The 24837-nt window shown below is 39.5% G+C and overlaps 1 protein-coding gene across 2 annotated transcripts in view; it reads left to right on the plus strand.

The window, feature by feature from the left end:
- Positions 1 to 24837, plus strand: part of L3MBTL4 (L3MBTL histone methyl-lysine binding protein 4) — a 447392-nt gene that overhangs the window by 147678 nt on the left and 274877 nt on the right. For both annotated transcript variants that reach the window (XM_047828725.1, XM_047828726.1), the window contains exons 6-9: positions 19781 to 19885; positions 21190 to 21325; positions 23094 to 23185; positions 24391 to 24545. In XM_047828725.1, coding sequence (XP_047684681.1) covers positions 19781 to 19885; positions 21190 to 21325; positions 23094 to 23185; positions 24391 to 24545 — 488 coding nt within the window. The remainder of the gene's footprint in view (positions 1 to 19780; positions 19886 to 21189; positions 21326 to 23093; positions 23186 to 24390; positions 24546 to 24837) is intronic.

The following is a 24837-nucleotide window of genomic DNA, read 5'->3' on the forward strand; positions in this document are numbered from 1 at the left end:
CACGTTTGCAAAATACTAAATATTTAGTACTTGAGCCAGTCTTCACATCAGATGCCTTTATCGATCTTTGGAGAACCAAGATGCATGGGTATTCCTGAGACCTACTGAATTAGGCCCTCAGGGGGGTGTGGCATGGCACACTGTAGCTTGAGAACCTCCTCAGGCTTCTGGATGCAGGATAGACGTCCAGTGTGGTAGTATATTGTAAGAACCAAGCAGAGGCCCAGCTCAGGAGTCCAGGACCTGCTGACTCCTGATGAGACTGTCATGTGATGAGACCTAAGGTGTTTGCTCCACTGAAAGCATGTAAGGTCCCTACGTAGGGAGGTCTCTTCTTCCTTCTCTTTCATGTTTCCTCACAGTGTCTGTTCTAGATGTGCTCATGATCAATCAATGTTGAACAACTTCTGGGTAACCTCTTTTCACCTCTGAGCATAGGTTCTTTTTAAAAATTTTTTTTTAATGTTGTATTTATTTTTGAGACAGAGAGAGACAGAGCATGAGCAGGGTAGGGGCAGAGAGAGTGGGAGACACAGAATCCAAAGCAGGCTCCAGGCTCTGAGCTGTCAGCACAGAGCCCGACGCAGGACTTGAACTCACGGACTGTGAGATCACGACCTGAGCCGAAGTCGGACGCTTAACCGACTGAGCCACCCAGGCGCCCCTGAGCATAGGTTCTTAAAGAGAGCTGCTTTGGGGAAATCCAGTGTAGCCTATAGTTGTTCTTTCCCTCTGTCCCTGGGCCCAACTTGTGCCCTTGCTATGTGGTCACTGCAGGGCAGGAGGGTGGAGTGGGTCAGCTCTGGAAATAGCTAAGGTCTATCAGGTGCTATGAGCCCAAAGGGAAGATGTAGCTTGTGAGTCCAGTATGCAAGGTTCAACCAGAGGACACAAGCCAGGCTTGTAACCCAGTGGCTTGGCCTGGATGAGAATCACTGTAGGCATCTAGAAGCCACAAAAATGTAAGAACAGTCAGTGACTGAAGTCAGAACCTATATGTAGCAAAATTGGCCATGAGGGACGCTGTGTCTGAGTCAGACCTGTGTATGTGTGTCTCCAGACCAGGATTCTCTCTTCCTTCCACTGCAGATTGAAGCACATGTTAGGGTGTTAGGCTGGAGTGTGCTCTCATTTCCAGAGCTGGTGACAGAGAGCTGCTAGGTTCTGGCCAGTGCCTGCATTCTTCCATCAGCTCCACCAGTGAGTGTAGTAACACTATTGCTCAGTTTCTCCTTTAGGACACAACACTTAGTGCAAGAACCCCTGCAGAACAGAGAATTTCTCCCCCAGATTTTCCCTCGTGACCTAGCATTAACTAAAAAAACCTCTAAGCGGCAAATGTGAGATTTCTGTTCCTGAAATAAATCCATATGGTAATATTGGGAACTGTGTAATAATAGGTTATGGTTCATAAAGCTTTCTCCCTTGACTTTATAGAGATCTGATTAAAGAGGTACTGGCAAGTCCTAAGGGAGGGAACATGTGGCGTGTAAAGACAGGTGTGGGTTCCCTTTGGAGGGTGTAACTAGCATCCATGAGTCTGTCCACTCAGTAAAGATGAGCAGTGAGTAGGAGATAATCTTTGAGGATTCCTTGGCTAATAATGTGACTTCAAAATATGACTTTCTTGAGCTTGTGGACTCTAATTTTTGTTGACTCTGAAAGTGACTGTAAAGTGTTAGCATGTGAGAAAGTGGGCATGTCTGATGTGTCGACATGCCTCTCTCTTCACTCATAAGTTAACAGTCAAGCTACTCATGTTTTTTAGGCTCTTTCTGTAAAAAGCACCATGTAAGATCTGGACTGAAACACTAAGGAGTTTATTACACGGTTGCTTAAAATCTTGCCATCCTAGTTGGGATGTAAGATATGCCCTAAAATGCGACAACAATATGAGGTAGAATATTCTTCTCAGTGGAATGTACAAGTCGTGAGTTTCCTGGGTGTTCCATGCAGAGGTGGGATCTCATCCATCCCTGAACAAGGAGAAAGCTTACCAGTTATTACCTCTGATTTGTCCTGATGACTGAAGATCTTTGCGCTCAAGATACAGTGTTACTCTGACTGCACATTTATATTCTAAGATGAAATAACGTGGTTTATAACTGAAAATAAGTTTCAGTAGAGAATAAAAAGGGCCAGTATTCTAAGAAGGATGATCAGATTAAACTCAGTTTTGGATTGGCATTGTGCTCTTGACTGTTCCTGTCCATTTTTATTGTGTAAATATTATAATAATGGTGTTCAGGTCGGCCAGCTGAGATGGAACTTCTCAGCTTTTGAAAACTGAAATAGTTGAAAATAAAATGAAATAGTTTGCATATCCTGAATAGAAAACTATTAAAATATATTAAGTATTACTTTACTTTTAATATATAATTTCCATCCTAATATTCAACTTTTAGAAGATGTACCAGTGACACAGAGACATACACATGTGATCAGTTCCGTCATGCAAACCAGACATATATATATATATATATATATACACACACATATATATATGCATATATATACATATATTTGGAATGACAGAGGCTTTTATACTTTTTTTATTAATTTACATTCAAGTTAGTTAGCATATAGTGCAACAATGATTTCAGGAGTAGATTCCTTAATGCCCCTTACCCATTTAGCCCATCCCCCCTCCCACACCCCTTGCTGTAACCCTCTGTTTGTTCTCCATATTTAAGAGTCTCTTCTGTTTTGTTCCCTTCCCTGCTTTTATATTATTTTTGTTTCTCTACCCTTATGTTCATCTGTTCTGTGTCTATAAGTCCTTGTATGAGTGAAGTCATATGATACTTGTCTTTCTCTGACTAAGTTCACTTAGCATAATACCCTCTAGTTCCATCCATGTAGTTGCAAATGGCAAGATTTCATTCTTTTTGATTGCTGAGTAATACTCCATTGTATATATACCACATCTTCTTTATCCATTCATCCATCAATGGACATTTGGGCTCTTTCCATACTTCGGCTATTGTTGATAGTGCTGCTATAAACATGGGGGTGCATGTGTCCTTTCGAAACAGCATACCTTTATCCCTTGGATAAATGCCTAGTAGTGCAATTGCTGGGTCCTAGGGTAGTTCTATTTTTAACTTGTTGAGGAACCTCCATACTGTTTTCCAGAGTGGCTGCACCAGCTTGCATTCCCACCAGGTGCAAAAGAGATCCTCTTTCTCCACATCCTCGCCAGCATCTCTTGTCGCCAGCATCTCTTAGCCATTCTGACAGGTGTGAGGTGGTATCTCATTGTGGTTTTGATTTGTATTTCCCTGATGATGAGTTATGTGGAGCATTCTTTCATGTGTCAGTTGGCCATCTGGATGTCTTCTTTGGAGAAGTGTCTATTCATGTCTTTTGCCCATTTCTTCACTGGATTATTTGTTTTTTGGGTGTTGAGTTTGGTAAGTTCTTTATAGATTTTGGATACTAAGCCTTTATCTGATATGTTGTTTGCAATTATCTTCTCCCATTCCGTCAGTTGCCTTTTACTTTTGCTGATTGTTTCCTTCTGTGTGAAGAAGCTTTTTATTCTGATGATGTCCCAATAGTACATTTTTGCTTTTGTTTCACTTGCTTCCAGAGACGTGTTGAGTAAGAAGTTGCTGCAGCCAAGATCAAAGAGGTTTTTCCTGCTTTGTCCTCTATGATTTTGATGACTTCCTGTCTTACATTTAGGTCTTTCATCCATTTTGAGTTTATTTTTGTGTATGGTGTAAGAAAGTGGTCCAGGTTCATTTTTCTGCATGTCGCTGTCCACTTTCCCCAGCACCATTTGCTGAAGAGACTGTCTTTATTCCATTGGATATTCTTTCCTTTGTCAAAGATTAGTTGGCCATACGTTTGTGGGTCCATTTCTGGGTTCTCTATTCTGTTCCATTGATCTGAGTGTCTGTTTTGGGGACAATGTGTATATTTTTTAAAAAGCGTATGCTTATTTTATTTGCATACAAGGTTTTTGCATGTCTATAGGTCTATTTTGAATTTATTTTTGTATAAGACAAAGTGAAGTTCTTTATAATTTATGATTTATTTTACCATCTGGGGTAGTGAGTTTACAAGGATGTAAACACCTTCTGTTGTCAGAAAATGTAAAAACATTTTGTCTTCATTACTGGTGAAATGCGCCTATCTTGATTTGACTCACACTACAGTATTTTTCTTTTGTTTTGAAGTTGGTTCCAAAACTTTTCTCTCATATCTCTCCCTGCCAGTCATCTAACCATCCGCCATATCTTCCCAAAGCATTCCTCCTGACCTGTTGCCTATCACAAATTCAAATATGCCAGCCAGGAATCAAAGTCCCCACCGTCTAGCCCTCTCTGCAGAGGCACATCCACACAGAGCTTCTTCCGTGCCTGCCAGGCTGGTCCACGCATAGACCATTCAGAGTCTTTATCCAAGTGTGAGGCCTCTGTGTCTCTTGTTCTCTGATCTTCCTTTGGAGGTCCATGCCCCCCCAAACCCTTTCCTTTCCTGAAGCTGTCCCACCCTGCACTCTAATCTGTGGACTTGGCAGCCTCTGTCTTCCCAGCTCATGCTGGTGGGAGTGAAGGTCGGGGACAGTGTAGGACTAGCAAGAAGGCAGGTGCCACCCCCAGTGTAATCTGCCCATGAGCAAGTGGGACCTCCACCTATACCTGTCCCTGCACTCTGGAGGCAAGTCTGACTGGAGAAGTACAGCTCCTGCCCTTGTGCTAAACCGCCCTTGTCCCACAAACCACTCTTCCCCATTGTCCTTAGTCACTGGCCCAGAAAGCTCTGATTTTTATGCCCAGCAGATGTTCCTGTCTCCCAGCCAGTGTTGGATAGCCAAGCAAATAGGCTAAATGCGTGCTTTAGGTCCCTGCAGGTCAGAGACAGTTACATATTTTAATATGATTGGTATTTCAGGACAAGATGAAAGTTGTCCTGGAAAAACTAAAACTCTCCTAGGCTTCTCAATATGTCTTTTATAGTGTAGTATATAGTTGTAGTTTGAATTTTATATAGCAAGGGAATTGTTGCTCTTTTTCTTTCTTTCTTTCTTTCTTTCTTTCTTTCTTTCTTTCTTTCTTTCTTCTATTGTAACAAATTACAATAAACTTAGTGGTTTAAAACAACACAAATTTATTATCTTAAGTTCAGGAAGTCAAAAGTCTAAAATGGGTCAACAGGGCTATGTTCCTTCTGCAGGCTGTAGGGGAGAATCTGTTTCCTTGCCTTTTGTAGCTTCTAGAGGCCACCTGCATTTCTTAACTTGTGGACCCACATCACTGCAACCTCTTTCCATGGTCACATCTCCTTCCCTGGTCCTTCGGCATCCCTTCTGCAAGGACCTTTGTGATGACATTGGGCCCACGTGGATAATCCAGGATAACCTCTCCATCTTGAGATTCCCCACTTAATCACATCCGCACAGTCCCTTTTGTCCTGTAACATACTGTATTCACACATTCAGGGATTAGGACATGGCTGTGTTTGGAAGCCACTGCCCACAGGTGCATCCCCTTTCCACTGCTGGGCTGATCTGACCCTGGCCAGAGTGACTTCTCATGGCCAGCCCCCTCCTGTCATTCTCTTGTGATCTCTGCAGCACGCCCTGTGGCAAAACAAGGGATGCATCATCCTTAGCTCAACATATGGGTCCCTCCTTTCCCCAGCCAGCATGCACAGCTGCTTGGCCTTAACCTCTGCTTCCTGAGAGTGCACTTTCTCCTCTGCCAGACCCACTTCTCCATCCCTCAGGGTCAGTGGGCCCAGCCTCCTCCTGCCTCCTGCCTGCTCATTAGTATTTTGTCACGCACCCAGCCTTCCTCCCTTGAGGTTTATGCCGTCTCCTCCCTACCGTTTCCACCCCTATTACTTCATTGGATTGTGCATGTGCATGGTTGTGTGTGTGCACACTCACGTGCTGTGCTCCTGAGTCTTCCTCTTCTCCTGCCACAGTCTTGTTCTCATCCTTGCACATCCTTTGCCCACATGAGCACCTGGTACCTTGAGTCCCTCCCCCCAGGGCCTGACCCTCCTTTCCAGCACAGTCCACCAATGCACGCCACACTTGCATAGATCAGAACCAAACACCTTCTGCAGTGTGGACCTTTATTTTTATAAGTTTATTTATTTACTTTTGAGGGAGAGAGAGAGAGAGAGAGCACGCATGGGAGGGGCAGACAGAGAATCCCACGCAGGTTCCGAGCTGTCAGCACAGAACTCAACTTGAGGCTCGAACTCACAAACCGTGAGATCATGTCCTGAGTGAAATCAAGAGTTGGAGGCTTAACTGACTGAGCCACTCAGGTGCCCCTGCAGTGTGGACCTTTAAGTCCCACTTTGTGGTCCCGTCCACTGCCAGTGCAGCCTTTTCTTCCCCTTATTTTCACAACACCAGTTTTTCCTTTCATTGACACTTGTGGTTGTTGAATTTGTCCTTTTTCTTCCTTCTGGCTTCACACCTGCCCCTGCCAAGCTAGGCCCCCTGTGTCCATCATTTCAGCCACTCTCTTGCCAGGATCTTCAACTGCCTTGTCCCCCTGTCATCCTCTCCCCATATGTGACCGCCCAAACCCCGGCTCTGGATGAATCATGTGTGCCTAACTTCTGCACCTAACTAAGCCACCAGGCACTGCTGGAGAAGAACCACAAAGCCTTGCAGATTGGTGGCACTGCAGACCTACAGTCTGCTGAGAGGGCAGTGCCTGGGCATCTTTCTGGGTCATCAGTCTGAGTGCCACCTGTTTCCTAGGAAAGCTCTTCTCTCAGGCACCTGCCCTCTCTCCCTCCCTCCCAGCAGAAGGAGTCAGTCCCTTGATGGATGTGCTGTGTCCTTCCTCCACTTCCTGCCACAAACTGTGACTCACACCTATTCATACATCTTTCCCGGGTTGGACTGGAAGAAATCTTCCTGCTCCTCATCCCTTTACCTATGCTCTGGAGCTTTCCAGTTTCTGCTTTTCCAGAGAGAATTCATCCACTACCCGTCAGTCATCTCATGTCCTGCTTGTAAGTTGCCTTCCCTTCTGAATGTTTATATCTAGAACATAAGTATGCCTGTCTGTGCCATCTTTAGGAAAGCATGCTGTCCCTTGGTCCTGCCCTCCTCTCAATAGCTCATCTCCTTAGTCTGGTCTAGCTTCTTGAAATGTTCACCTGAATTCTCTCTTTTCTTCATTTTCTAAACTTTACCCACCCTCCAAGCACTGCATCCTGGCCCTTACTTCAACCACTGCCGAAACTGTGCCCACAGATGATTTCATCCTTGACTTGACTTACACCTTGACTTACATCCTTGACTTACACCCCCTCTGCTCCAGGACTCTGTCCGTGGTCAGCTGCTGCTTTTGCTTGTTCCCAGCCACTCCTCACCAGGTGCTTCCGAAAGTCCTCCTCTTCTCCTGGGCTTCCATCTAGGGCCCCATTCTGCATGGCTCCCGGGGCATCTCATCCATCCCCGTAACTCGAGTTCTGACTAGACCTCATGGAGGCCATAACCTCCCAGACCTTTCTCTTGGTCTTCTGGCCTCTTCCCCAGCGTGGCCCTCAGCAGGCTTACACTCAGTACATGAAGACCGATTCCTCTTCTCAGTCTACCTGTGTGAGTCTGCTTCATGGGCTCCTCATCCTTGGGAAGGGCCTTCTACTCTCATTGCCCTGTGGCCAGCTGCCATTCCTCCTCTCTCTGCTTGAGTGTGTCTGGCAATCTAGTCTGCTCAGGTTTTGCCCCTTCAGTTTCTTCTCTCGGCCCCTACCATTACTGCCTTCATTTGGGAGTAAGCCCTCCACTTCATTTTGATAACAACTGTAACAGATTTGTATTGCTGGAATGATTGTTGTAAATTGTGGTTCTGGTTGTCATTTGTGTACATAGCATGTCTGATGGCTTTTTATGTTGTTCTGTGTGATTGCACACAAGTGTGTTTTGTGTCTGGGTAGAACTGTAATCTCTGTGAAGACTGATTGGGTTTCTTTCTTTTTTAAAAATTCCCTCTGCTTTGTGATTCTCTGGGAGAGGTGCACTTTTGAGCATCTTTAATTGGCTTGGTGCTTGGACATGTGCTTCCTCAATAAGGCCTTTAAATTTTTCTCCCCTCAATAGAAGAAGGACTCTGATGTGTTTCTATGACTCTTAGTTTTTTAACTGAAAGTGGAAGATAGTATCACCCACTTCTTAGGGACTTTGAGGAATTACATAAAATGTATATAAAGCGTTTAGCACAATATAGTGACTGATGTATAGTTCACTTTATTAAATGCAAGAATTCATTTTCTAAATGTCTATTTATTTTGAGAGAGAAAGTGGGGGAAGGGCAGTGAGAGAGGGAGAGAGAGAATCTCAAGCAGCTTCTGCAATGTCAACAAAGAGCCTGATGTGGGGCCTGATCTCATAGACCACAAGATCATGGCCTGAGCCAAAATCAAGAGTTGGACACATAATTGACTGAGCCACCCAGGTGCCCAAATGTAAGAATTCTTAAAATTATACTTCTCAGATTCTAGTCCTTTGCTCTCCCCAGAACTTTCTCGCTGCCCTTCTTGACAGTATTTATTCAGAACACTAGCCAGGACCAAGTCTCCCGAGACTTCATCCTCACTGGGACTTGCCTCTCTTTGACCACAGTAATGCTCTTGGCTGCCCCCATCAAGCATGGCCTATCAACTGAGGTGTTCCATCTCAGTTCCCTGATCTTCTGTGCTTCAGGGTGAATGTCAAGTCTGAAAACCACCCATCATTGGAGATTCATCTGAAATCTTAGTGTTGATAGATACTGCTATTCCACATCTTCTACTCTTGTTGTGATGCTGCTCCTTCCATCTTTATGAGGAAAACAGATATATTTCCTCATTTGCTCTCCTTTGTCTCCTAAAGCAAGGCAAAATCATCATGTGGATTTGGTGTTTCTACTTTTTCTCCCCCTGCTTCCTTTAGCAACATCTTTTTCTTGGACACTCCTTAACACATTTTTGCATTATACCCTGTCCCTCTACATCTCTAAAATCTGTAGTAATCTGTTACGATTTTGGAAAGAAATACTTTGTGTCCTGATAAGGAAATTTCAGCCATCTGTAGGATGATGTGCTGTGGGGGGTTCTTTTGGAAAGAGCTGGGGGTAGTTGGGGAACAAAGACACCTTCCCAATTTAATCTCCTAATGGCCCTAGACATGACAGCTTTATTTGAACACACTGTTGTTCTCTCTCAACTTTCCTTATGAAGTCCAAGTGAAAGAATAGCTTACACACTCTCTCTAAATTTAACTTCTGTACCCAGACCTGAATTATATTTTTAAAAATCTATTTTTTAAATATGCCAGTACATTAAATAGAATCTGAAAAACCTGTGTCTGTGTTTTGTTTTTTATAAAGCCTGGATTTGTGTTTAGCTTTGCAGGTGCAGAAAAATTCTGCCATGAAAATTCGTATTTGTTATAACCCCCTGTAGAACAATTTCAGACAAGTAGGACTTTTTCAACCAAAACAGTTCAGTCAAATGTCAAGGTTTTGTGCTTTGAATGTGCTTCCAAATTACTTGCTAATCACTGAGAACCCTATTGTAGTTTTAATATAGATCCTTTTTAGATAATACTTTAAATATTAATCATTAGCCACATTGATGACCATGCATGGCTTTTTTGGTAGTTGTATAAACAAAAATGAAATACCTAATTATACTATGAATTCTCATGTGCTTAGAATCAGATTGTAGTCTCTGTCCAGGTGCTCTGTCAAATACTTAAAGTGTGTGCTTGTTTGTTTTACTGTTTGTTTTTCTCTTCTGTATGTATTTTGCTGCCCCATTTTAAGATAACATCATTGATATTTAAGAGTTCTCCTAGGAATAAAGAAGATGTGATATATATATACACACACACACACACACACACACACACACACACACACAAAATGGAATACATACATATATGTATGTATGTGGAATATTACCTGGCAATCAAAAAGAATGAAACCTTGCCATTTGCAACAACATGGGTGGAACTAGAGTGTATTATGTTAAGTGAAATAAGTCAGCTAGAGAAAGAAGAATATCATATGATTTCGCTCATGTGGAACTTAAGAAACAAAACAGATGAACTTAGGGAAAGGGAAGGAAAAATAAGATAAAAACAGAGAGGGAGGCAAACCATAAGAGACTCTTAAATACAGAAAACAAACAGGGTTTCTGGCATGGTGTTGGGTGGGGGGATGGGCTAAATGGGTGATGGGCATTAAGGAGGGCACTTGTGATGAGCATTGGGTGTTATATATAAGTGATGAATCACTAAATTCTATTTCTGAAATCATTATCACACTATATGTCAACTAACTTGGATTTAAATTTTAAAAAATTAATTGAAAGAAAGAGTTCTAGGGAAAAAACATGTTTTGAAAAAAATACTGTGTGTATTATATACACACCTTTGGTTGGGGTTTAAATCACAAGGCATATTGAGGGCAGAGAAAGAAGTATATTTTAAAACTAGACTCCTTGCAAAGTGAAGTCATTTAAGCTGATTAATGGCTGGGACTCTGAAGAACGGAGAGAATTCTCATTCATGTTCATTTCTCATGTTCTCTAAAGCTGTAAGTTCTGGGGCAAAACTGAAGATCCATCCTGAACTTGTAGCTCAGGTATTTTTCCTATTCTTAGAATCCACTTCTCTGTAATGGTGGGATTCAAAATACCAGAGGCCTGGGAAATGGTTTAACACATCTGAAGTAGTGAGGCTGGACAGTCTGATCAGGATTGCCTGTTCCTTCTTGGGGTGGGGGAGGCTTGGAGCCCCTGTACAGTCTGCTTATCTGCAGTTCCAACTGGAAGCTGAATGTCGTGTTCAGAGATGTTCAGAGGAAGAGAAATTAAAAGAAGAAAATAGTGGTATTCAGAATCAAGAGTAGATAGTTTTCACAGCTCTTCTCTTTCAGTTAAAGCAAATTTATATTAGAAATATCTTTGTCTTTTTTCCCTAGAAGGGTTTAGTCATTTGGGGAAAAAAATATGTGGTTTATTGTTGTAGACACTACACTCAGATATTTGTGGCATCTACTCAGTGATGGCCAGTGAATTATCAGACAACTTCAGAAGTTATTTTTAAAAGTTTTTTCTATGTAGTATTTTATCTTATACTGTGTGGGTTCTTTCTCTTTGTTCATAAAGATTTTTGTTGGTATAAAGCTTCCTAAATCCAACAGTATATCACCCACTCTGCTAAGTGTTTTCTTTTTGTTTCTGAGACTATAAATCAGTCAGTGGGTAGGTTAGGGTAACTGGATTTACACACACACACACACACCAGCCAAATTTCTTACTACCAATAAGGTCAGTAGTTCTGGAGAAATGAGAATTTTTGCATCTGAGATTATAGTAAAATAGATTCACAAAACAGTAGGAATTATATCCACTAACTTATTAAAGAATACTTTTGTTGTATCATGAGTTCTGTGTTCTCTTTTTGTAGAATGCTTCTTGTTATAATCTTGGAAGCAGTTTGGGATACAGAATTAATCTATGAAAAATGTTCAAAATAACAAGGAAGTAGTCTCTAAAATGAGAGTTTAAAAATACACAATCAGCCATCCTTCACTGCCATCTTAACTGAAGCCTTGCAGCGAGTTATGTTTAATTATGTAGGTGATGATTTTTCCCCATTAGCCTAACAAATAGATGGCAAAAATAGGCATCAGTTGAAAAAGCAGGATTTGAAGCATGCCTTGTTGCCTGGCCTGTATATCCGTGATGAACAGCTGCGGTGAACTGCTTTGTCTGCTTAGCGAAGACTCCTAAATATGTTGTTTAGTCAGTGGATTGATTAATGACAGATTCCCTTAAAGGACAGCCATGTGGCTCTTAATCTTTTTTTAGGTCTGAGACCCTTTTGAACATCTAATGAAAGCTATTGATAATCTCCTTAGAGAAGTGCTTAGATCCATTTGCACACGAAATTTTAAGGAGGCTTCTAGAGTCCCTGAAGACATCATAGATGCCACTCTTACTCCACCATTAAAGTCATGGACCCCGCCCCTGCCCCACCATTAAAAACAGCTACATTAAGGTGTAGTTTAGGCAAGAATAGAAAAACAAATGTGCATATGTACATGATTGGATGCTCTGTGTGAGTGCGTGTATGTATATATGGATGTATATCTGTGTCTATCTATAGATTTACATATATTCAAGATCTCCATTTTCTCTGTGATTAAAACCAGAGGAAGCCAGGAGGGATTCTAATATTCCTGATAGGTTCTAGTGTTAGCTCAGGTGAAAATCATAAAGCTCCCTGAGGAGAAAGCAAGAAAGGAGTTTCATAACCCCTCATAGTCTGCCAGTATTTGCAGTGAATAGACTTGAAAGATGAAAGATTCATTGCAAGATACTGTACCGGGGGTTGGGGGGGGGGGAGGCTTTGAAGCTTTAGTAATGCACCAGAAAGTTGGAATTGAAAAGTAGGTACAAAAATGTCATTGTCCACGAGCTGTCTATAAAGTCCTTGAAGGTATCAGGAGATATTGATAACATTATAAAAGTAAAAATTATCACATTATGGAAAATTTGGGTATTTCTTCCAAGCCTGAAACCTGGGTGTCAGTTTAAAATTCCCTGCCATCTTTGTCCTCTGCATCCAGCCGGTCATCAGGTACTGCCTGTCTTGTCTCCTGCGTGGGTGGTGAACCTGCCCCTCCCGCCTGTTCCCAGCTCCGGCTCTGCATTGGTTGTGGTCCTCATTGTCACTTGTCCAGCCTCCTGCAGTGTTCTGGATTGCGGTTCAGCACACGGACCCGGGTTTGAATTTGCAGTCCAGGTTTTTACTGACTAGCTGTGAACGTCTCTGAGCCTCATAGGTGACATGGGGATTGTATAGTTCCAGTACAGTGAGTTTTAAGGCTTAAATGAGCGGAATTAGGTACTATACATGGCACATGGCAAATTCTCAATTATCGGTAGATATTAAAAGCCTCCGTAAGCATCTTTCCTGTTTCTAGTCTTGCTATTTTTTACGTTAATTCTCCATACTGCCACTAATAAGATCTTTACAGAATGCAAGAATTTTTTTTTCCTTCCCTCTGCTTAAAAGCTTTTTCTGGCAATTCATTGACTAAGAATAAACTGAAAGTTCCTTAACAAGACACACAAGGCTTCTTGGGACCTATGTCCTATCTACTTGCCTGGCATCATCATCACTTAGTTTTGTGTGTGTGTGGGGGGGGCACACTGATTTTTGAAAACTAATTATAATGCCATTTAAAAATTCTAATAAGACAGAAGAGTGTAAAAAGGCTTTCTCTCTGCTGGCTCCCCTTTCTAGGTGAGCCACTCAAAATGATTTCATGTATATACTTCCAGGTCTGTATTATGTAGTTATGCAGCTATGTGAATAATGCTTATATAAACAGTTGTGTTCTACTCATCTGATGCTTGCTTTATATGTATCAGTATGTCATGGCTATCATGACACCTCAGCAAATTCAGGTCTTTTTTAACAGTGGCATTGTATTCCATTGTATTGTGTCTGTTTTCTCTCCCTCTAAAGTTAGTTTTGCATACATTGCTGTGGTAGGCTTATAATTGAGTTAGTCTTCCCAGATGGATACTCACGTGTCCTAATGATAGTTCCGTTTACTCCCCTGGCTTAAAGTGCCACCTTTAGTCCGTATTAAGTTCTCATATGGCATTTGGGGATCATTTAATGGTCATATAGTACATATTCAGACCACACATTTTAGAGATTTTAAAAACTCATTCTACATTTTAATTATAAAATAAAAGTTTAAGAATTGTTGAAGTCTTTAGTGAGTGTGATGATGTTGATCTAGTATACTGATTACTCACTCATACACTAAAGCCAGACACACATTGTGGTCTCAGGAGGCACATTATGTAACCTCTTATGCCCCAGTTTCATTATCAGTAAAATGTACATAATGCCTATTTCATATGGTTTTTATGATGATTTAATGAATTGGTATTTATAAAGTGCTTAGAACAGGATCTGGCCCAGAGTTAAGTGCTACATAAGTACTTGTATGAAAGCCATCTGTACATGGCCTGATAAAGGACAGTTCAAGCTCTATACACATCCCTTCTTGTTCCTTATTCCTCAGTTTGTTTAGTGAGATAATTGTACCTATTATAAGTTGTTGGCTATGATAGCAAGTGTTTGGTGGTCCTTCAGATAGACTTGTATTGTCCTGGATATTTCGATCAAATGTAAATTTGGACTCCTTTTGTTTTATCAAATGTTAAGTTAACAAGAATATCACCCTCAAAACCTGGCAGGCTGATTCTCTCTACTTCTCGTAACTTCTCTTTCATTGTATTTGTCTTAGGAGAATGTTTCTTCATGTTCCCTTCTGCGGTATTTGAATGATTTTTTATGCTACCAATTACATGACTGATTGTTTCCCCATTGAGTAAAAAAAAATCATCAAGTGTTGACCAAGAGTTAAATTCTCTGTGGTCAAGTTGTTTATATCACAGTTTGCCTACATAAGACTTCTTGCTATCTTACCTGTCACATTTAAAATCGTGGCATTTCAGCCTAGGAGATACACATTGAGACAGTTTGAGATTTTGAAGATGTTGCTGAGATGAACCATCGAAGAAGAAGACCACTAGATTCATAGGAAGTGGTATTTGTTGTTATAAGAAATCTTGATACATCATCTGCATATAAAATCCATACAAACATCTTTCCTTTTGACGACCATCATGTGAAGGATTGGAAACCAGCAGCCTGTGGTCCTGGACCAGGCCTTTGCATGGCATGCTAAAAGTGTGTGCTTCAGTGGCTATGATTCCCTTACATGCCTAATTTCTCCCAATTCTTTTGGCACTGAACTGAGATCAGGGAAATACCACTGACTTCCAACTCTTGCCTGTGAATAAAATAGAATGCCTGTGGGCATTTAGGTAGAATCTTCCACTTAGATAATCGACACTGTTCTGTAACATATATCCAGCTAATGGTCTGCTGGTGCTGATGGCCACCAACCTGCTGCAGTCTGTAGAGTGGGTCAAAAATAATCATCATGAGCATAATCTCTCTTGTAATGAGGGTCTCAGTGATAAACAGAGGAAAATGTCCAGAATTTCTCACGCACACCCACCAAGTGTCCAAGAGCTGCTTATGCCATACATTTATGACTTGGGAGCAGAGATCTACTGGCACACACATGTGATGAAGAGTGCCTTATGCATCAAACTTCATAATGGGGTTTTGCTGTTAGCCTGTCTGCTTTGCTCTGGGCATGGTGTTTTGTTTTTGTTTTTCCTAATGCTCTGACTCATCTTACTTTTAAATAAAAGTGTGTAATTTGTACCTGCTCTTGCTATGTGGTATAGAACTGTGAGTAATTCTTCTTGTCTATCATCAGTGACAAAATTCATTATTTTGCAATTGTCTGGAAAAATAAAATGACGAAACAAAACAACTTAACTTCTGTACCCCAGAGTGCACGGTGCACCCTTGGAAATGCCCTTGAAGCCTCCACCAGGTTTTGTGTCTCTTGTTCCATTTCCACATCTGTCCGCAGCTGTGGAGCAAAGAGTTGGCAGAAGATTTGGGTCCTTAGTTACAATCTGCTGCTAAGCAGGTTGTGTGACCTTGAGAATGTCTCTTAACCTCTCTGGGTTTGAGTTTATTTATCTCTAAAAGTTTTTTTCAGGTCCACAGACCTTACGATTTTTTATGACTGAGTTTAACAGACTATTGTTTGCTTTATGTGTGATTCCAGCTCCCTTTTGTCATCATAAAATATAATTTTACAACATGGCTATCAGTTATGTTCATAAAATATATGATATTTAGAGAAGAAAAAAATTCAATGTGCTATGAATAAACCATTAAACAAAAGAGATTGATGAAAGACAATGCTATTTATCACTAAATGCTGCCTTACAGATTGTCAAAATGAATGTTTGGTTTTTTATTTGAAACCCTCCAAAGAATGCTGTAGTCATTTTAGCCATGCAGCGTCCCTTGCAATGTTATCTAAAGCTCCCAAATTTCACTCAAAAAAACCTCTGAAAAAGCTAACAAGAGTAATGTTGATCATCCTAACTCCTGGCTGTGAATTATTGTCAGTATCTTGAATTTGTCATTCACATGTGAAAAGAAAGTATAGTCCATTCCATAGAATACTGGTTCCTCCCCGTCTCCAGTTTTGTATTTGAAGTTTTTTTTTTTTTAATTTTTTTTTAACGTTTATTTATTTTTGGGACAGAGAGAGACAGAGCATGAACGGGGGAGGGGCAGAGAGAGAGGGAGACACAGAATCGGAAACAGGCTCCAGGCTCTGAGCCATCAGCCCAGAGCCTGACGCGGGGCTCGAACTCACGGACCGCGAGATCGTGACCTGGCTGAAGTCGGACGCTTAACCGACTGCGCCACCCAGGCGCCCCTGAAGTTTTGTTAAAACATGAAAAATGTTCTCTCAGTTTTTAATAGCTTCTTAAATTTCCTTTCAGCATTATTAGTATACTCCCCGTGTCTCGCCTTCCCCTTTGCTTTCTTATCAGTGTTGTGTGTACACACATGTATGTGTGTGCAGTGCTTTTGAAGTTAACCAAGAAAATTTCAAAGCAGCGAACAGGAGGCAGTCACACAAAACCTGTTACATACAATCTGCGGGAAAACAGAGTAGATGTGAGAAGAAGGCTGGGGGAATTAAACACACACATGACATTTATTTTTGCAGAAATAAAATATTCTCGAGAAATCATTCATTCTTGCCATTTCGTTTTGGGTTTTGTCATCCTTTAAGTTTCTCCTTGGAAGCTTCTAAAATGATCTGTGAATGTTCTTAACGACATTTTACAAGCCAATTTATAAAGCTATGAAAACAATTTCATGTTCATATAAAAAAGGCATGCACCCAGCTGTAGAGGATGGTGGAGTAAACTATGATACATACACACAGTGGAGTAAAATGCAGCTGTGAAAAAGAATGTGGACGTCACTGTGACCTGACATGGAGTGATTTCCAGGGGACATTAGGAAGTGAAAAAAGACACGTGCAAAATAGTATGTATAGTATGCTACCTTTTGTGTCAGAAGGAAGGGAAAAATAAGACAAAACATAAACATAAGTGTTTATTTTTACAAAATGAAATCCAGGAAGGACAGGCCGAAAAACAGCGAGGTTGGTTACCTATAAGAGGTGGAGTGTGGCGGATAGGATATGGGAGGGAGAGGCACTTCTTTGAGAACTTTTTTTGTATAGCTTTAATTTTTGGAAGCATGTTAACATTCTACATATTAAGAGATAAAAATAAATTATTAAGAACCGAAAGCACATTTAAATCAACGAACTCGACCATATTTCAAGTGAATACCGTAACTGCACTAAAGACAGAGAAAAACATGAATCCAAGTAGTATATGAACACAGTTTTTAACTATATACCCCATTCTTGGATGGCAGGGCAGGGAGGGAGAATTGCAAGCAAATCTTGAAATTTTTCTGTAGATATGTTTATTATAGGAGTGTAGGTGATAGTCCTGAAACTCTAACAGATACACTATAGAATTCAGTATATGAATACATGTGTGGACCTGGTTGGAGGAAAAAGACAAAAGTGGATGGGAAAAGGCAGAATAAGCCCATTAGGGATGGATTGGAATTAGACTTATCTGTCTGAACTTGACGTTTATAAAGTATACATAAGTATGCATATATGTACATATATGTGTAAATGTTTATTATGTATGTGAATGTGTGTTTTCTATGTGACTATATAATGAAGGAGTTTGACAACACTGTAATTTTGTGATCAAAATTAACATCACCAGAAAGAGGAGTCATGGATATCATCATGTGGCTCCAGATGTGATCTCCTGAGGACACATCATCACCCATATAGTATACTGGCAGAAAATGCATAACCCGAATGTAATCATGAAGAAACATCCGACACATCCAGAATGAGAAACTTTCTATTTAACAGAACGTTGGAGGGGAAATACTATGTTCTTTAAAAATGTCAATGTTATAAAAGATAAATAGTATGAAAAATGTTCCAGATTAAGGGAGAGTAAAAAGACATATCAACTAAATTTAATATCTGACCCTAGACTGAATCCTGTTCTGTAGGGGGACAATGTTACAAAGTGCATTGTTGGATAAGTTGGAAACATTGGAATATGAATGGAAGATTAGTTAACAGTATATAAATGTTAAATTTACAGAAGTTGATAACTGAACTGTTGTTATGTAAGAGAATGTTCCTGTTCTTGGGGAATGTACACTGCCTGCTCTTTGGGAAAATCATTTAGTACTTAAGGGTAAAGGGCTCTCGAATGATTTAGAAAAAATCATAAGTACATGTGTATGTATCTGTGTATATCTATATCTGTGTACATACACAGATGTATGAGAGAGGGAACAAAGAGAAATGATAAAACAAATGAGGTCCTCTACTATTGTTAAGAATAACTGGGTCTAGGCAAAGGCTATGCATGTTCTCTGTATTATTTTGTTCTTGCAACTTGTAAGTTTGACATTATATCCAAATGAAAATATTTTTTCCAAAAGAATAAATTTCACCCTAAAAATAAACACTAATATGTAACTAGTAATAAATAGTAATAAAATTAGTGATTAAAAATCTTGATCTAATAGAACTACTAGATTTCAATCATTACTTTCTATTAGCATACTTATAATTTATCTGAAATTAAGAATAAATTGACTAGTAATGCTGAATCTGCTCAAAACTGCTCAAAAGTAATAATAATTTAGCAAGGCTGTGGGAAACAAGGCTAGTATTAAAGAAAATAATATGAATGGGAATACATTAAAGTCTATTACAAAATAGATTCCATTCACAGTAACAATAAACATTGAAAGGTATACAGAAATAAATGTAAGAAAGCATTTTTGAAGCCTGTTTGAAAATTTTAATAACATATGAAGTCTGTTTTAAAATTGTAAAAACATCTTGGACAAACAAAAGTGATTAGGTCAAATGGAGAGGGAACAAGCTCCTGAATTAGAAAACTCAATATGATAAAGATTGCTCTCTGGACAGTCATTATAAGCAAGTGAGACAATGTGATATAGGCAAATACACCAATGAACAGAATAGGAAGGCCAGAAATAGACCTACAGATATGTAGAAACATGATATAATAGTGATAACTTTGCTGAATAATGAAAACTGGAGACTATACCAAAAATTTTGCCGAATACTCTGTTTTCCATATGAAAAAATAGATCCTACCTCACACCATAGAACAAAATTAATTCCAGTTGTGTTGTAGATTTGAATATTAAGAACAGAAGTTTTAAAAGAACACCAGAAGAATGTCCATGTAACTTCAGGGTTGTGAGGCATTTCATAGATTAGATGTGCACACTGTACAGGGAATAATTGGTATATTTTACTACATTAAAATTAAAAAAAATTCTCTACAACAAAGTTATCATAAAGAAAACAAAGAGCCAAGTCATATACTGGGAATAGGTAATCATTATAATCAACAAATGATTGTTTCCAGAGTGTGGCAAGAATTCCTTAAAATCACTAAGGAAAAACGGGCAAAGGGATAAATGGGGAGTTCATAGGCCATGTAGTTTCTCATACGAACTGTTTCATAATGATCAAATGATCAAATGATCAAACACTCTTTGTGGGCCAAATATAGAAAAGCAGCCTTCTATCTTTAGAAGCTATCTTTAACTATATCACTGGGATTTCAAACTAGTACAGTAAGTTCTTGATTGTATGCATAGCCACACCAAGTGTTTTAATATCAAATTGTGACGATATTTCAGTAGCTAATGTTATATCATGAAATTTCATAGGACCAATCCTTTCCGGAGCATGAAAATGGTTTTCAGGTTGGAATGAGATTAGAAGGCATTGACCCCCGACATCCATCTGTATTCTGTGTACTGTCTGTAGCTGAGGTAAGAGATGGTGTTACTGTCTTGGGCCGAGTGCACAGTGACAGAAGAGAATTTTCTAGAGAATAATGAATTTGAGTGCTTTCTGTTATAAACAAGTTCCAGTACATTATGGATTAATTTTAGTCAGTGAGTGATGGGTGAAATACGTTTCTTAATGAATTTTTTTTCCTTCTCTGAAGATTAATCTTTTAATAAGTCCTTTATCACCAGCAGTTACCCTTGTTTCCATTGGTAAGTTTTCATCTGAGGTTGATGAAAATCAGTGAATCCCACAGTGTTACTTTTGTCTGTTAAAAGAGACATAATTATTTAAGTTTTAGCTGAACTAATGAGATAATGTGTATGAAAATGCCTATGCACATGAATTATATATTTATATAAATGCAAGCATTTTATGAAAATTATATAGAATGAAGAGCCATTGATGAAAGTAAATGGCTTATAAGATGTAATATTTACTAAACGTTTTATATTATTAAAATGATGAAAACTCTGTATTTTTAATGACCACATAAAAAACACTATTCACTTAATTTACTGATTGATTATAGCTATTAAAATTTGTATAGCATCTCTTAAGGATGCATTCCACATTGTTTTATTATTTCCTTTATTAGGTATGCTAGATCCATATGTTAGAGTTGAAATGAGGCCATGTCCATTTTGGTTTTGCTCTGTACTTTAGCTTACACTGTCTTGGGATATGAATCCAAGCTAGACAGCAGGAGGTGGGGTTTCTGAAAGCAATATTTAACAGGTATTGAATTAACAAATAAACTTTTTGATTGATGGAGATGTAAATTGACCTCAGATTTCTAGAATGAGTAAAAGGATATTTTTTTGTAGAAAAAAATTCTAGATACTTAAAAGATAGTGTCTGTCAGCATTTTGCTTTATTCAGTTGTCCTCTTTAAATTTGTTTTTTTAATTTTTTTAATGTTTATTTTATTTTTGAGAGAGAGAGAGAGAGACAGAGAGCCAGAGACAGAGTGGGGGAGGGGCAGAGAGAGAGGGCAAAAGAATCTGAAGCAGGCTCCAGGCTCCAAGGTGTCAGCACAGAGCCCAACGCAGGGCTCGAACCCATGAATCGCGAGATCATGAGCTGAGCCGAAGTCGGATGCTCAAACTACTGAGCCACTCAGGCGCCCCTCTAAATTTGTTTTTTTAACACAAACACATTTGTATGGAAGGATTTGTTCAAATATGTTGATGGCACTGGCAGAATATATGACAATTTTGTTAATTTTGTGTACCCTTCAAATGTGTGACACTTAATGAAGGATTGTAAACATTCCATTTTACAGGTGTGTGGTTACCGCCTAAGACTTCATTTTGATGGTTATTTAAGCTGCTACGATTTTTGGACCAATGCTGGTTCCCCTGACATTCATCCAGTAGGGTGGTGTGAAAAGACCAAACATGAATTGCACATCCCTAAGGGTAAGCCAGGTTGGAAAGAGAGTTTGTTTTATTTTAACAACATTTTATGAAACACTAACAAGAGAGCCTGGTGTGAATTGATTTTCAAAATGAAAGTTTAACCCACAAAAAGCAGTAAGACTACAAGGACACCATTTTTATAAATGAATAAATGTCTTTAAAAGAAAAACACCATTGATTACTACGGTCAAATATTCTGATAAGGTACCTAAGGCAGAAATTAAATCTTATGAGTTACATAAAGTTTATTAAAACCTTATAAGGAATGAAGAAACTTATTTTTTATCACGATTGAAATGAAATATTTCACTTAGTCACTGATGTCATACAGGGAGGAAATTTGATTCACTGCATGTCATCTGTTTCAAACAAATCTTGGAAAACAGGGAACTATGAAAGAGAAGACAGTTTCACAATCTGCTTTCTTTTTTTCGGAATTGAAAATCTCATCTTTGTCTTTTGTTATGTGCTAGAGGACCTGGTGCTGGTAGATGTGACTGAAGCCTTTTTTATTTGCTGTGTGCTGGTGAGATGAGGATTTAATCAGTTGAGATGCCTGTGGGCCCATTTCCTTGCACAGCAGATTTCTGTATACAGTCTCCTGCTTGGATGTTAGAGTATTTGATGGCTGTGGCTCTTCTGGAGTCAGTATATAGTCATTTCATTCTCCGTAACCAACTCAGAGTATCCTTGGGGGATCCATCCCTAAGACTGATGGCAGAATCCCTAAGATTGCTGGATTTCATGAAAGCTGGTCACAGGCTCATTCATTCAGTAGGTATTTATGGAGCCTTTGCTGTGTGCAGGCACTGGGGACAGTAAACCATCTGCGTCTTCATGAGGCTTTCATTCCAGAGGGGAGAGCAGTAATAAAGATAAGCTATAGTGTCAAGCAGTGACTGGGTTAGGGGACGGAGAGCTTGCTGAGGAAGGGCGTGAGAACATCACTTCCCATACACAGGTGGATGAAATGAGGGAAACCAGTGAGGCTCCTTGGCTAAGAAGCCTGTCAGAGAGAAAAGCAAGAGTAAACACCCTGGGGCTGGAGCTTCTGGCCACATTGAGAAATCTCGAGGCGATGAATGTGGCTGGAGCAGAGAAAACAAAGGCAAGAGGTAGGAGATGGAGTTAGGGGTCTAACCCTGGCCTTGGGGACTATGCAAGGAGTTTGACTTTTATTCTGTGTAACACTTAATCAGAAAATATTTATTGAGCCCCTCTTATCGGGGCAAGCACTGTGTGAGCCACTTTAAGGCATATGGAGAGGAGGAAAAGTAAAAAATGGAAACCCCATAAAGATAAACAGCAGAAATCTGGGGCTGCCAGATGGTCTTTGGATTGTGAAGGGGTTTCTGTAATTTCCCCAAGGGCTGGCACCCTGGATTGTTGCATCAGTAGGATCTCTGACATTCTCAGTGAGATGACTTCTTCAGGGTGATGATCAACTCAGGAACTTTGTCTCTTCCCTTTTTCCATGTTGGAAAGCCTTACTAAGAGATGAGACTCCCGTCAGGCTTCCAGGGTACCAGTTCCATATCTTAATGAGTTTAAAAAATTTGTAGGGAGTGGCACGCCTGATGGGAAGTCACAACAGTTTTGAATTTCATACGTTAAAAAACATTGAAACAATTTAGGGATTTTAATTTAAGTCTTTTGTGGTCTGCTAAAGGACATTGAATTTATGACAGAAGACTAGAGAAGGCTAATATATTTAATATGCACATGGTTACATCCTGTGGGTATTTTGAGCAATCCATATTTTTTTTAGGTTATAGAAAAGATAAATTTGTTTGGATGGATTACTTGAAGGCCTGCAAATTGCAAAATGCTCCCAAGAAATTATTCAGAAACCGGAGTTCTGTAAGTATTTTCTTCCTCAGTATAAATCAGATTTCCACTTGAACTTAAATGTCTTAAAATCCACTATATATTCTGTTGTATTTTAATCTTTTCAGAATCCTTAGTTTCCTATGACTTTTCTCACTTAATTTGTCAATTTCCTATGGTCATATCTTTTTTCCTCCTTTAAATTTACAATTAAATACTTTAGTCAGAGGCAGAGAGTTGAAGATTTTATATTTAAATCCTGCTAAAATTTAAAATGCCTTTTAGAAATGTTTTTTCTTTTTGCTTCCAATGAGTTACTTGTTTCAACTTACCTTTGGTGTTTTGAGACTGGTAGTTATCACAGGTGGACTTTGAATAAACCCAGCTTAGTTGGATTTATGTGTAACAAGAAAGAGGGTGACATTTCATACAGATTCAAGGGGCATATGAAGATTCGGGTAGAGCATACTCCTTATGCCCTGTGTCCCCAGCAACCTACCAGCTCTTCAGGAGAGAACGAGAGTAAGGGTGCAGAATAGATAGTGAAGAGATAGAAAAAAACTCTTCTTGTCCCAATATATTGTATGTATACTCTCTAAATCCCAGGACTGGCTAATTACACCCTACAAGAAGTGGAGTTTATTATTGTAATGTTACAGTAAATCATAGCCCTTACTGGTTTTTAATATGAAAAAAAATATGTACAGATGCTACAAAAAGCGCGTTTGGATTATTTTTAAGTTTATTTGTGGATTAATGCATGTATTTCTTAAATATTGAGAAAGCCACTATTTTCAGATCTCATCAAAGTAAATGATAATTTTGGTGCTATAGAGCCTGTCTTTACTACTTCTCCAAACTCTGATGTTTGGAAACTATTCAAAAGCCTACAAGGAGCAGAGAAAATTATTTGACACTCCTGCATTCAGTAAACATCATATTTTAAAATTAATACCATTTCTTCTAAGAACTGAAAAGGGAAGATGATAATGAGGAGGGAAATAAAAGTTTCCTGCATGCAAATGTAAAAGCTGGTTACCTGGGTTTTTGTTATGAAGGTTAACTTCGTTAACAGTTTACTGCAATATTATTACTAGCATTTGCTGGTTTCATTCCGGAGGGTAAGTGTTGATACCCCTTAGACTGTTCTGATGCTAAACCTAGAAGTTTTGACAGTGGCTCAGTCCTCTTTGGTGTCCTGTTTCTCTTTGTGCCTCTTCCGTCTGGTGCTGTGTTAGAATGGGCCAATGCCTAAAGAATTTCAGGTTGGAATGAAGCTGGAGGCCGTCGACAGGAAGAACCCTTCCTTGGTGTGTGTGGCAACCATAGCAGATATTGTTGAAGATCGCTTACTAGTGCATTTTGACAATTGGGATGATAGTTACGATTACTGGTGAGACACCAACGTGCATTTTATTTTCGTGTGTTCGTGTTTGGTGTTAAGAATTTAATTTCATTCCAGTCCTGTCACCATTCTTTCTGTTCTTAGAGTAATGAACATCAGGAATTTAGTGACCAACTTCTCACTACCTTCTCTTCCACATGAATTGCTGAATTAAAGAACCCGAGAACCTTCTCCATTCTATGAGAGGTTACCTAATGAGGCTTCATCTGAAATAATATGACCAGTTCAGGGCCCTTCACTATAGTGTGTCTAGTTTGTGAGGGAAGTATTTCTATGAAGA

The sequence above is a fragment of the Prionailurus viverrinus genome, chromosome D3 (genome assembly GCF_022837055.1).
Source record: "Prionailurus viverrinus isolate Anna chromosome D3, UM_Priviv_1.0, whole genome shotgun sequence".
Classification (NCBI taxonomy): domain Eukaryota; kingdom Metazoa; phylum Chordata; class Mammalia; order Carnivora; family Felidae; genus Prionailurus; species Prionailurus viverrinus.